Genomic DNA, 12,368 nt, shown 5'->3' on the forward strand with positions numbered 1-12,368 from the left:
AAAAAAGTGTTGTTAATGTTAGTGGCTAATGCAGGCATACTTTCAAAAGTACCTGTGAGTGTTTACCCTGTGCATACAATGTGAGCTGCTTTCCCAGGAAGGCTTAGTGGTTCTTGAAGAAGTTGACAAACTTCTTAGCTGGGCATTTACATTCTTTGGTGGAAAGTCAGCAAATTGGAAATGGGCACTACATTTTCTTTTGTCCTCGCTGAGCTGGGGAGTCTGTTCCAGCAGTCAAACAAAATGTATATGCTAGTTTGTAGGTTTCCTGTGATACTATGGATGTTTTAAAGCTAGTATCACACTGAATCAAAGTAAGTAGTGCAGACCTCAGTTGTCTGAGATGCTTTGTGCTATCATCAGTTATTTCGGATGTCACCTTAACCTATTGACAATTTACTAGAAGATACAGAAGGTTTTAGGCAGCTCTTCATAAAGCTTTACTTGCTTTTTCATCTTCATTGTATTTTTAGATATTTTGAAAATTCATCTTTTTGGCAGTGAAGTATTTTGAGGGTCTCACTCAAATACTCTTCATATTTTTGTAGGTACAGAGGATGGCTTGCAAGACGCCTTTGTTATGTCCTTTTTGTGCAAGAGAGGGATGTTCACAAGGGTATGTTTGCCAAGAATCTGACAGAAAATGTGCTGAATAACAGCAGGTAAGATAATGCAGAATATAACTATTTTTTATGAGTGATACATTATAATATGATTTGAGAACTGGAAAACCGTAGGTGTTGAAAATCAGGCTATTAAAAATATTAGAAGATACAGTATCTTCAGTACAGCCCTTAAAGTCTGTAGCTTGCAATTTCTGTTTGAGTAACAAAGAAGAGGAGATTAAGAATTATAGATTTCCAAATGTATGATGCATAATGGGTGGACAGCAGACACAGTACACAAAAATAAATTGCTATGTGGAAACACTTCAAAGTTTTGTTTATCTAATTCATGTAAATAATCACCACTAAAGTCATACTGCAGCCATCAGAAATTGTCAGTGTTTCAGAAATAACAGAAGAGCAGCATTTCAGAGTACCTAGAGTGTACACCAAGACTGAGAGTCAGCACTGGTAAAAGGCTGTAGTATGAAGTACTCTTTATTTTGTGGAGCTTAATTTCTGTTTTATGTAGTGCATTTCAAATGGCATGTTGAGCCCCTGATTAGCTGTTAAGGTATCAGTTTTCCCTGGACACAAATAAATTCAACCACATGCCCACTCCTGAAGTGAACTTTTGTCAGAGGTCACACACTACCTACATTAACCTTCCTAACTCTCCTGAATTTTTAATGTTCAAGTCCCATCTGAAGATGATAGAGTTGCTTTTGAAAAGTAAAGTAGTTATTGTGTGTTAAACCACTTAATCTCTCTTAGGTGTCTATTATATTGGGAAAGTAGCCCTTATAAAATGTAGTTAAACTTTGTAAAACTGAGAATTCAAGGAGGGAAGATAATGTAGAAGTGCAAAGAGCAACTGCATAAATCTGACTAATGAAGTAAGTGAAATTGCTGTGGTGGCGGCAAAAAGAAAATATTAACAAAGAGGAGATTTCAGCTGTTCTTTCTGCATTTTTAACAGTATTAATAATTTCTGAAAATCCCTTAATATCACTACCTGTGAAATGTGTACATACTGTTTTATATGGTCAACTTTGAGTGTATTCATCCATCATCCATCTGTTTAATCAGAGCTTAGAAAACTACTGCATTAAATTTAATGCATTTGGAGTACACAGTACTTCAGTGTGCATGTTCTTTTATGCCTGCAAGTTACTCCTGTAGCTCATTCCCTGCAGTTGTTGTCTGTGTCTTGAACTCTTCTGTTGGGGGGGTGTCTCCTAACTCTTATTTTTTGATGTTAGAGTCCAGAAGGCCATTGTAGATGAAGCTTCTGAACCAAGTACTCCAGGTAGTTTTGCTCAGACAGATCCTAAAGCTATCAATAAAGTCAAGAAAAAAGCTAGGAAGATTCTCCAGGAAATGGTAGCAAATGTGTCACCTGCTTTAATCAGGTAAGAAAAGTGGATTGTCTGTATGGTCAATGGGTGGAAGAATGGCCAAGGTCTCTGTTGTACAAGCAGAGCTTGTAACATCTTATTCAAAAGTAATGAATAATTATTCTAAAAAATAATACATTATTCATAAAAATCCCTCTTTTAATATTAACTAATGAAATGCTAGTCATTCTTCATTATTAGATGTGGCTTAAACCTTTTCAAGGGTTCACCTTTATAAGCCTTTTTGAGGGATAAAACTTACAAGATTAAAATGGACTATTTTTTTTCTCTCCTGAAAGTAGGCATGGTGCTAATGCTTAAACCAGTATTAGTATCATGTGTTGTTTCAGGCTGATAGGAGCAAGAACAGGTAGCTGTATCATCTCTGTGAAAGGTGTTTTTTCCAGGAGCCTATTTAATACATAGTCTGTAGTTATAAATATCTCAAAGTCGTGTCTTAGATAAAATCTTTTGTTGTGGTGTCTACCTTTACTACTAAGGGTGAATTTGCCAGGTCATGTTCCTAGTCCCCTTCACTGACTTCTGTGATGCAAACTCTGTATTTTTTGTGAGTATATTAAGTTCTCCCACAAGACCAGATACATGCTGTCACAACCTTTGATGAGGTGAAGAGACTAGTTTTGTGTCATAATTGCAGGATGCTGAAATGTGGTTACTAACCATGGCTTAGCTGATATGCAAAAAGTTGTTAAGCAATTTGATTTTATAGTAATTTTGTTTGAACATAAAGTAATTGGATTTTATGGCTTTGCCTTTAGTCACATAGAAGCAATATAAAACACAAGCAGCAACAAATTAAGCTTTTTGAATTGTGTTTGTTCTTCCTTCAGGTTGACTGGCTGGGTGTTACTGAAGTTATTTAACAGCTTTTTCTGGAATATCCAGATTCACAGAGGTCAAATAGAAATGGTCAAAGCAGCAACAGAGGTAAGGAGGTTGTGAAAGGGTTTAGAAAGGTTTAGAAAGGGAGGGTTTTAGAAAGGGAGTAATATTCCACATTTGTTACCAAATGTCTTCTCTCTTTTTCCCTTCTCTCTCTACCATAGATGAATTTGCCTCTTATCTTCTTGCCTGTTCACAAATCCCACATTGACTACCTGCTCCTTACATTCATTCTTTTCTGCCATAACATCAAAGCACCCTACATTGCTGCAGGGAACAATCTCAACATCCCCATCTTCAGGTAATAATCTTTTCTTATTTGAAAAAGACTGAGGTGGGGGGATCTTCAGTATTTCTTATGTCCAAGTGTAAGATAATCTTGAGTGTTCTTGCGCCATCAGGTAGAACTTCTTTGGCTCCTATTACATGCTGAGAGAGAAAGCATGACAAAATCCTTCTGAGAAAGTCTGTCATAACCTAAGTAGGGTGAAGAAGGATATTCCTTTATTATAGGAGACTCAAAGTGGGTAGGTGACTAAGGAAAGATGAGTATATGAAAAAATGTTGTGAATGGACAACTCCTCTTTTAGGGAGCTGGCTGATGAGCAGTGCTGAATGAATAATATTTTCTGGGAAAGTACTCCAGTATGATCTCTTTTTAAATTAAGTTCCTGGTGGCAGAAAAACATAAGAAGGTCTTTCAGGTAGTATTTTGCCAGTGAGACAGAAGTTTGGGATAACTGGATTTCTGAAAAGCCACTGGATATTGCAGGAAATGATGAACTAAGATGGGTGATACCTTGACTTAGAGGGTGATTTGCTTGAATAGGTGCTGCTCTGTGATGATCCAAGTAAGAAGGGCATTCAGACTATAAAGAATCAATTAAAATACTGTTTATTAGGGCTGGCAGTATAATGAAGGAGATACCAGCATGGGTAATAAAACATCCATTTGGATGCAGCATTCAGTGGGTCTCCGATGCCCACACAGCAAACTGTGTGGATCATGCTCCATTTTAGTCATTCAAGCTAGTATTGGATTTTCTTTACAAGAAAACAACTCTATTAATAATTTCTTCTGTCAAGCAGAAAGGATTTTCTCTTGAGAACTTCTTGCTGCACTGTTAGATATAGTCAAGGCCATGCAGGTGGCTTACTTGCTGGTGCTGAGAGGGAGCCTGCAGGCTCCTCTCTTAAAATTTGCTGGCTAAGCTGATCCTGCAGCCAAGGGGATATGCAGTACAACATGGGCAGGAAGGCCATGCTGGATGTGCATCACAGCTCAGACTTGGGCCAGCTCAGGATAATTCTTACATGGGTCACCAGCCTCTCAATGTACAACGGTCTTCTGGTTGGGGTCACTGCAGAGGGTGAGTAGTCTGTCAAGGGAGAGAAGTGGAGCAAGACAGTGTAGAGAAGCCTATTTTAAAGTTAAATAGAGTCATATTTGTGTGCTGCCATCATGTGCAAATATTGTAATAGATGTTAGTCTTTGGGAATTTCAGTAATTTCAGTTTCTGTTGTGTGTTAGGAATTTTGTACTGAGTGTGTATTAATTTCCTGCAAACTGAAATCAATGAGTACCATTCTCACTTACTATGTAGCACCTTGATCCGCAAGCTGGGAGGATTTTTCATTCGTCGAAAGTTAGATCAGAGTCCTGATGGTCGTAAGGATTTCCTCTACAGAGCTTTGCTCTATGTGGTAAGTGTTTCTTGTTTTTGTTTCTGTAGGTGACATTTTGGTTGGGTGGCAAGTTGCAAAGTCAGTTGCAGCAGTCTGGAGTTGATTTTTACTGCTTTGAATTTGTCTTTGGGTTCATGCTGCAAAAACAGTACATTTTTCTGTGAAGTCCTGCATGTATGGAATAAAGAGAATTCAATGCCAAGCACCTTTAAGGATGAGATTTTCACCTTATGTGATCTTTACTAAAGAAAGTGGAATTAATACTCTCTGAATGAATGTTAAACTTTTTTTTCTCTGATTTGCACTGGGACATACCTAACACTGGTTCTGTGAACTTAACGGAAGTCTATTCATTATGGGTTGATATAATTTGTGCCGTCCAGTATAATAGCTGTATTTGCATCTTGGAAGATGGTATGTACTGAGGAACCAGAAGGGACTTACGCAAATCAGCTAGATCAGCTGTTGCTAGAAATGCTGTTCTTGAACAAATGGAATTATTCTGCTTGTATATTCCTGCAAATGCAATTGCAGTTTGGTCTGGGTTTGGGTCAAACATTAATTATTGCTCTTGTTTTTTTCACAGTATTCAGGCCGACTCAAGATCTTCCAATCTTTTTAAAAGGAAATGGTTGCTGACTGTATTTCAAATGTGAACTTGCCAGTATAATGAAATTTTTTTTTTTTTCCTATTTTCCAATATTTTTGTATTCAGCACGTAGAAGAACTGTTGAGACAGCAGCAGTTTTTAGAGATATTCTTGGAAGGCACACGATCTCGAAGTGGAAAGACATCTGGAGCTAGAGCAGGTCTATTATCTGTGGTGGTGGATGCTCTCTTCTCAAATGCTACTCCTGACGTCCTAATTATACCTGTGGGAATCTCCTATGATCGCATAATTGAAGGTCACTATAACAGTGAACAGCTGGTAAGAGCAGCTGAACAACTTGTTTTGCCTAGGGGAATTTCTGTTTATATGCAGGAAGATGTGTTACATAGATAAATTATGTGCTGATAGTTGTCTGTCACATGAACTTGGTGTTGAAGAGCATAGAGCCACAAATCACAAGTCCCTCTCTGATAGGGAGTGCTGAGGTGTGGGTGACATGCTTCTAAATGCAATTCCTGACATAACAAATACTATGCTCAACTATAAATATATTAAAACCAATAGTTCTCTAGATTTACTTGAAGTTACAGGTTGTATAAAAAGATTCAGCCTTGTTTTGTTTGCTGTTTCATGCATTTTAATTTTAAACATAACCTTTTAATTGCAATATTGGGGAAAACAAACAAACAAACAAACCACCACCCATGTTTTCCAGGGCAAACCTAAGAAGAATGAAAGTCTTTGGAGTATAGCTAGAGGAGTCTTCAGAATGCTGCGGAAGAATTACGGCTGTGTCAGAGTAGATTTTGCACAACCATTTTCCTTAAAAGTAAGTTTGATATTTTCAAGATCCTTTTGAAGGTTTGACGTTCTTGATGTTTCAATAGTGGGACACATTTTTTTTGCTTTTTGTCTTTGTGAGTTCTCATCACTAACATTATCTGCTGAAGTCCATTCCAGTGGGACAAAAGTATCCATCTTTTGCTGACAGTGTGAGTTTTCAGGCAGATTTGTATTTAGCTGAAATAGTCTCAGAGTTGATATAAAGGGCTGTGTTAGTTTTGAAATGGTTTAAGTATTGTCATGGGGCCTATTTCCTTTGTTTTAGCGAACAGTCTTTAAAATTATCCTTGTATCATGTAGTAATTATTTAAATTGTAGAGACATTTGAAGTTGAAGTAAACTGAACAGTGTTCTCCAGTTTGAGTAATTGAATGGCTTACACTGTTGTTAAGGAAAAATATTTTTCTCACTGGATTTTTAAAATCTGTAAGCAAATTAGTAGCTGTAAAAGTGTAGTGGATAATAGATAGTAAAAATATGCGTATTTTTTGAAAGTCATAGTTCATTATTGGTTTACAACTCTTGCCTATACTAGTTCACCGAGTATTGTTGTGTAGTTTCTCACAGAAGGGGCTGGTGCAGTCCTAAATTTTCTTTGATCTCTTTGCAGAGTGCGCTACGACTGTGCTTATCTGCATTTCACTGGTCTGTGTTCTGCTGCTGTATACCTTATTTTTAGTGTCACTTTAATAAGATTAACTGCTGTAACAACAACCTACTAGAACATTATTCAAATTAATTAGGTGTTCTCCTTTCTGCCCTACTTCTCTCGGAAAAGCAGTAGGTTGGAGAGCTTTGGAGGGTTCAATTACCACAGCATGAAATTATTGTGACCGTCTGCACTGCATTATAATTAGTGTGGTAGGAAAAAGTATTAATTCACTTCCAAAGGAGAAGTCTTGGGCTATACTTGGTAGGGAGTTAGCAGTTGTTCTTGGATCAGGATAAGGAAAAGAAGGTTATCTGCCCTCTTAATCTATTGAAATGCTAATCACCCTGTACCTTCCTAGCAACCTCTTTCAGGTCTCATTTGTATATGTGTTCATTTTTGTACTCCAGAAAGGTAACATATGACATAATTTGTTTAAATATGCCTTAACCAAGACTTGCAGAAGTGTATTGTTACTGCAGGTTTTTCTAAAGGAGATGAACTTTGAGGGTTGATTGTGGGCATCTGCAGTTCTGTGAGCACAGGCTTAGAAGCAGAGGAGAGTGAGCTGGCTGTTGTAAGTCTTGTAAGCAGCTTTCCTGGGAGGGAACTTTTCCTGACCAGCAGGTTAAGTGGCTCTTTAGTTTCCCACATTAGTCTTTATAAAATCATAAAGAACACAGTGTCCTGAAAGAAGAGTATAGTAGAAGCTAACCTGTAAGGAGAGGTCTTTGGCTTTTGAGAAATCACGTATTCAACAATTTCTGCCTGCTTCCTGCTTCCTTTATTTCATGGCACTGGGGGGTTCTTGCAACTGGAGTTTCTACACTGGTGATTACCTATGGAGAAGCTCCCTATCCTGTTGTGTGAGGAAGGCAGCAGCAAGCAATAATTACAGTGTCTGTGGTGGTTCTGAGAGGTTATTAGACTTTGCTCTCATTCATGTTAATGAAGGCAGTTCTTATTAATTTAGCCACGGAGAAGGTAGTTGTTCCCATCAGGGTGCTGGCAGAAGTTATGTGTTGGTTTTGTTGCAGTGTTTTTTTTTTATGAAGTATAGATTCCTTGCTGTGGAAAGTTTGCCTTTTCATAAAATTGTTGAAACAAAACTGTTGAAACAAAAACCGAACTGTTGAAAATTTTTTAATTTCTGTGATCTTACTGCTGCCCTTTTAGTGTAAGCTATTTTTAATCACGGTTGCATTTTTGAATTACTGCCGTTTTCATATAATAATATCAGTTGAATGTGACAATAAGGTGGTAAAACTACAAAAAATAACAAGTCTTCTCTTAACAGGAATATATAAACAGCCAAAGCCAAAAACCTGTGCCTGCTCCTCTTTCATTGGAACAAGCTTTGTTACCAGCTATACTTCCATCAAGGTAGAAATTCTTTGGGTGTTGTGGAGAGCGAGGATGGGTTGTGGGTTTTGTTTGTCTTCTTAATATTCTGTAATACATTCCAATCATTGCTTGACCTTCTCAAGTGTAATCTAATTGTGTACAGAAAACCAAAAATTTTATATAAATGTAACTGAGTAATTTATTACGAGAGTTGCATTCTTTCTGGGGAGGTCAGTTTAATCAAAGCTCAAGGAGGCTTAGTGACAGGCGACTGTCACTAAGAAGTGCAAAACTCTGAGGTCTGATCTGCATTTCCTGCACAGATACAGACATTAGTTGAGGTCTTAGCTTGACTTACACAAAACTGTGTGGTCCTAGTAGAGATGAAGTCAGTAATTTATCATTAGACAGTTTTAGGTCCATACAAAAGACAGTTTGTAGAGAGGCTGAGTTGGAAACTGCCTTTTAGGCTGATGTGCTTGAATTAGTTTTGTGCACGTTTGTTGAAGGGAATAGAGTTGTCAGGTGCAAATTATGGGATGGCATCAGGAATTGCCAACAGGACAATGATGTTCTGTATTGCATTTTTTTCTTCTAGTAGTCATATATTGGATGATGTTTAGTGTGCAGAAATAATCTGGAAAAGTTGGTAGATATTAATTTTTTTGTGGAGCTTGTTCCGTGTGACATTTTTGTGCCCTTACCAGACTTCATAGTGGTTTTTACACTGTTCAGTTAGTGTATAAAATAGAAAATCTCCATCTAGGTTATCTTACATTTTGACCAAAATCTAAATCTAATCTTGTGAACTTTTCTTTTGTATTCAGACCTAATGATACTGTGGATGAAGGTGCAGAGGCCTCACTGCCCAACTCCAGGGATATCACCAGTGAACCCTTCAGAAGAGAGCTGATCTCCAACTTGGCTGAGCATATTTTGTTCAGTAAGTGTTACAGTAACACTATCAGATGTTTGTTTTGTTTTGCTGATAGCATGAACTGACTTTGCTGTTTTGTAATGTCATACTTCCCAGTTCTCTCCATTGAGACTTCAAATGCTTTTTTGACAGTTTTCCCGCCTTTGCCTCTCTCCCTTCCTTCTCTTCAAAGTTTAATCAACTTTCTTTCTGATTAAGTAAGAGCTTTTTATTCTGTTTATTTTGTTAACTTTTGTATTCCTTGGACTAGTATACTGAACCTGCTGTAGTCCGAAGTGTTTGATTGTTGTATTGATACACTGATTTCTTATCTCTTTGTGTAAGAAGTTATTGCAGTGCCTTAATGGCATTATTTAAAGCAGTTCTCGTGTGAACTCATCGAGCTGCAGGGACTGGTGTTACCAGGTTTTATAGGTTAGGTGGTACATGCTGCAGTCAGTAGATCTGTGATTTGTGGTATAAGAGATGCATACAAAATGGTATGTGAGCTTTACTCAGGCTTCTTGGTTCAAGTTACTTTAGTTTGATTACTTTAATATTGACACTATAAAGACATAATACACGTTGTATTTTGTTCAGGAGGTACAGTTCTGTGCCAATATAATATCTTTTTTTTTTTTTTTTTAAATAATGGCTATTCTTTCACTTTTAATGATGTTCTGAACTTCTTGGATGCTCATGAGTTTATCTTGTTTACCTCTAGCTGCAAACAAATCCTGTGCTGTGATGTCTACCCACATTGTTGCCTGTTTGTTGCTGTACAGACACAGGCAGGTGAGGCTTGCATGCTGCTTAAGTAGAGAAACATGACTTTGACCTGTTAATTAAAAAAAAAAAAAAAGCATTTTGCTATTGCGTGATAATACTAAAAGAAGAAAGATGTGTTTAAATGAAAGTGTTTTCAGGTAGTCTGAGTGCTAATATTTGAATTAGTAGTGGATACTTGAAGATAAGCCATTACTCGTGGGATTATAGTAAATATTATTGTGGAAAAATTTTTTTGTAATTAAAAATGTAATTACACTTTTTGAAAAGAATACATTGTTTTGATTCATTATAGTAAGACTGGTTTTTACATCTTAAACATATTCTAACATACCACTATTGAATATACTAGCAACTCTTCTGTTATTCTTCAAATTAGTTTTGTTGTTTCTTGGTACTAGAATATTATACCATGATGGCAAAATGATGCTAAATGTTGTTGAACTGAAGTCTTGTGCATGGAGCTTGGAAGAAATTTTTTTTATCCTACAAGTGTCTTTAGCATTTTTTCTGAAATTCCTTTGCCTATAGCCTAAAAGTTTTATTGCACATAAATCAAGAACAAATTGAAAATATTGGCCAGATATGTAATCTTCCCAGTCAATGACATTATCAGTATTTCTGTCAGTCCAGTTTTTCCAATTTTCTAGAATAGTGGGATCAAAGATGCTTTTTACAATGTGATCTGAAGCCATCTTGACAAAAAACAAGGAAAGGAAATGCTTGAGAGAAAGCTTTTCCTCATGTCCGCAGCTGAAGAGGACTTCTGCTATTTACAGTATTCTCAGATAATTAATCATTCATTTTACAGCTTAGGTAATGGAAATAGGATCTCTCTAATATATTCTTAAAGAACAGTTCTGCTCTCTGCAGGTTAAGATGTAAACCAAGAAGCAAACAAAAAACCTTGGATTATCATATAGCTGCATGGCTTTAAAATATAATTGCATATAATTAAAAATCTGTAGACTATTTGAGCAATAATTTTGTGAAAACAGCTACTGTGCTTTGGATTTTTTAAAATTAAGGGCTTGTTTATGTGTCTGCTATACACATGGCTACGTGGTTTACAGGTAAACTCCTGTGCACAGAACAAGGCTTTACTTTGTGATTCTATTTCTAGGGAACAGATCTTTCCAGGTTGGTAGAAGATTTCTTTTCCATGAAGGAGGAGGTCTTAGCCCGTGACTTTGACTTGGGATTTTCAGGGAACTCGGATGATGTTGTCATGCATGCCATCCACTTGTTGGGGAACTGTGTAAATATCACACACACTAGTCGAAACAACGAGTTCTTCATCACTCCCAGCACCAAGATACCTGCTGTCTTTGAACTCAACTTCTACAGCAATGGAGTACTTCATGTATTCATTAAAGAGGCTGTTATAGGTATGTGTTGGGGTTTACCAAAGGAAAACTCTTGTGACCCATCGAGTCAAAACATCTGTTTCCCTCTCTGCTTCTGCCCATGTTTAACCTTACAAAAACTATTTTATAGTAAACTTGTTTGTTGTTTGTGGAATGTGTTCACTTGTTTTTTCCATCTTTTGTGGAAATCTTTCCATATTGTTTACTTCCATGATCAAGGTACTATCAGTGTTTTGAACCAACATGGCAAAACCTGTGTTTTGGTCCCTAGTATTTTCATGAGTTGTTTTTTTTCAATCTGACATGAGTTGGAAGTAAATGGAATAGTGGTGAATTCTGACAGTATTTTTCTATTGCATGTGTAATATTTGACTGTGTGTAGGCCTAGAAATAGACAAAACAGAAGTTGTAAGTTTTCTTGGCTCTAAAGCTCTTTGGAAAAACGAACTGTGCTTATTGTTTGTTTCTGCTTTAGCCTGCAGCCTTCATGCGATTCAGAGTAGGAGGTGCAGAAATGGTACCAGTGGTGCTTCTTCCAGTTTGATTAGTCAAGAACACCTGGTCCGGAAAGCTGCTAGCTTGTGTTACTTGCTTTCTAATGAATTCACTGTGTCTTTGGTAAGTAATTGCATTAACTGTCCACGTTTCAAATTTTTGTTCTGCCTGTAACTACCTATGTCACTTTAAAATTACTTGATACTTTCAAGTGTCACAGTTCTGATATGTTCATTCTAAGTACAGCCTGATGGTAATGGGTAGCAAAAGGTTGAATATAATTTGAAAAAGGAAGCATTGTTCCCAATTGCTTCAAGGAAATGTCTGAACACTTGAACAAACGCAGTTCCATCAGAACAGTTCATCCAGAAGATGCCTGGCCTAAAATAACATGTGAATTAAATTGCCAAACTCCTGTCATTACCTCGTTTCCTTGGCAAAGGGTAACAAAATCAGTCAGTCTGATTTCAGGGCTGCACACCAAGTGCATGCCTCATGCTCTTGCAAGTGCTGAAGTGGTGAGGCTGGGGTGAGGCTGCAGCATTTCTGCTGTGGTGGCTTTAGGCCTTTCCTGAGAAAGAGAAGCTTCGCTCTCTCTGTCAGCTTCTCACAACTTGAGGTTGGGCTTTTTGGTGCCTTCTAACAGATTTTGTATTGCTTGTGTCATTAGACCATCACAACTATATCTCCATTCCACCCAAACTATTAAATATAGTCTTTGAGAATACCCAACTCTTAGAAGTTTGCATAGATGATTGAAATTATGT

At 37.2% G+C, this 12,368-nt stretch overlaps 1 protein-coding gene across 8 annotated transcripts in view; it reads left to right on the forward strand.

Moving 5' to 3' along the window:
• Window positions 1-12,368, forward strand: part of GPAM (glycerol-3-phosphate acyltransferase, mitochondrial) — a 50,184-nt gene that overhangs the window by 28,318 nt on the left and 9,498 nt on the right. For all 8 annotated transcript variants that reach the window (XM_051616742.1, XM_051616735.1, XM_051616740.1 and 5 more), the window contains 12 exons: window positions 549-662; window positions 1,868-2,017; window positions 2,854-2,950; window positions 3,070-3,206; window positions 4,510-4,609; window positions 5,307-5,519; window positions 5,917-6,030; window positions 7,991-8,076; window positions 8,865-8,980; window positions 9,678-9,748; window positions 10,863-11,127; window positions 11,582-11,724. In XM_051616742.1, the coding sequence (XP_051472702.1) occupies window positions 549-662; window positions 1,868-2,017; window positions 2,854-2,950; window positions 3,070-3,206; window positions 4,510-4,609; window positions 5,307-5,519; window positions 5,917-6,030; window positions 7,991-8,076; window positions 8,865-8,980; window positions 9,678-9,748; window positions 10,863-11,127; window positions 11,582-11,724 (1,606 nt within the window). The remainder of the gene's footprint in view (window positions 1-548; window positions 663-1,867; window positions 2,018-2,853; window positions 2,951-3,069; window positions 3,207-4,509; window positions 4,610-5,306; window positions 5,520-5,916; window positions 6,031-7,990; window positions 8,077-8,864; window positions 8,981-9,677; window positions 9,749-10,862; window positions 11,128-11,581; window positions 11,725-12,368) is intronic.

The sequence above is a fragment of the Apus apus genome, chromosome 4, assembly GCF_020740795.1.
Source record: "Apus apus isolate bApuApu2 chromosome 4, bApuApu2.pri.cur, whole genome shotgun sequence".
Classification (NCBI taxonomy): domain Eukaryota; kingdom Metazoa; phylum Chordata; class Aves; order Apodiformes; family Apodidae; genus Apus; species Apus apus.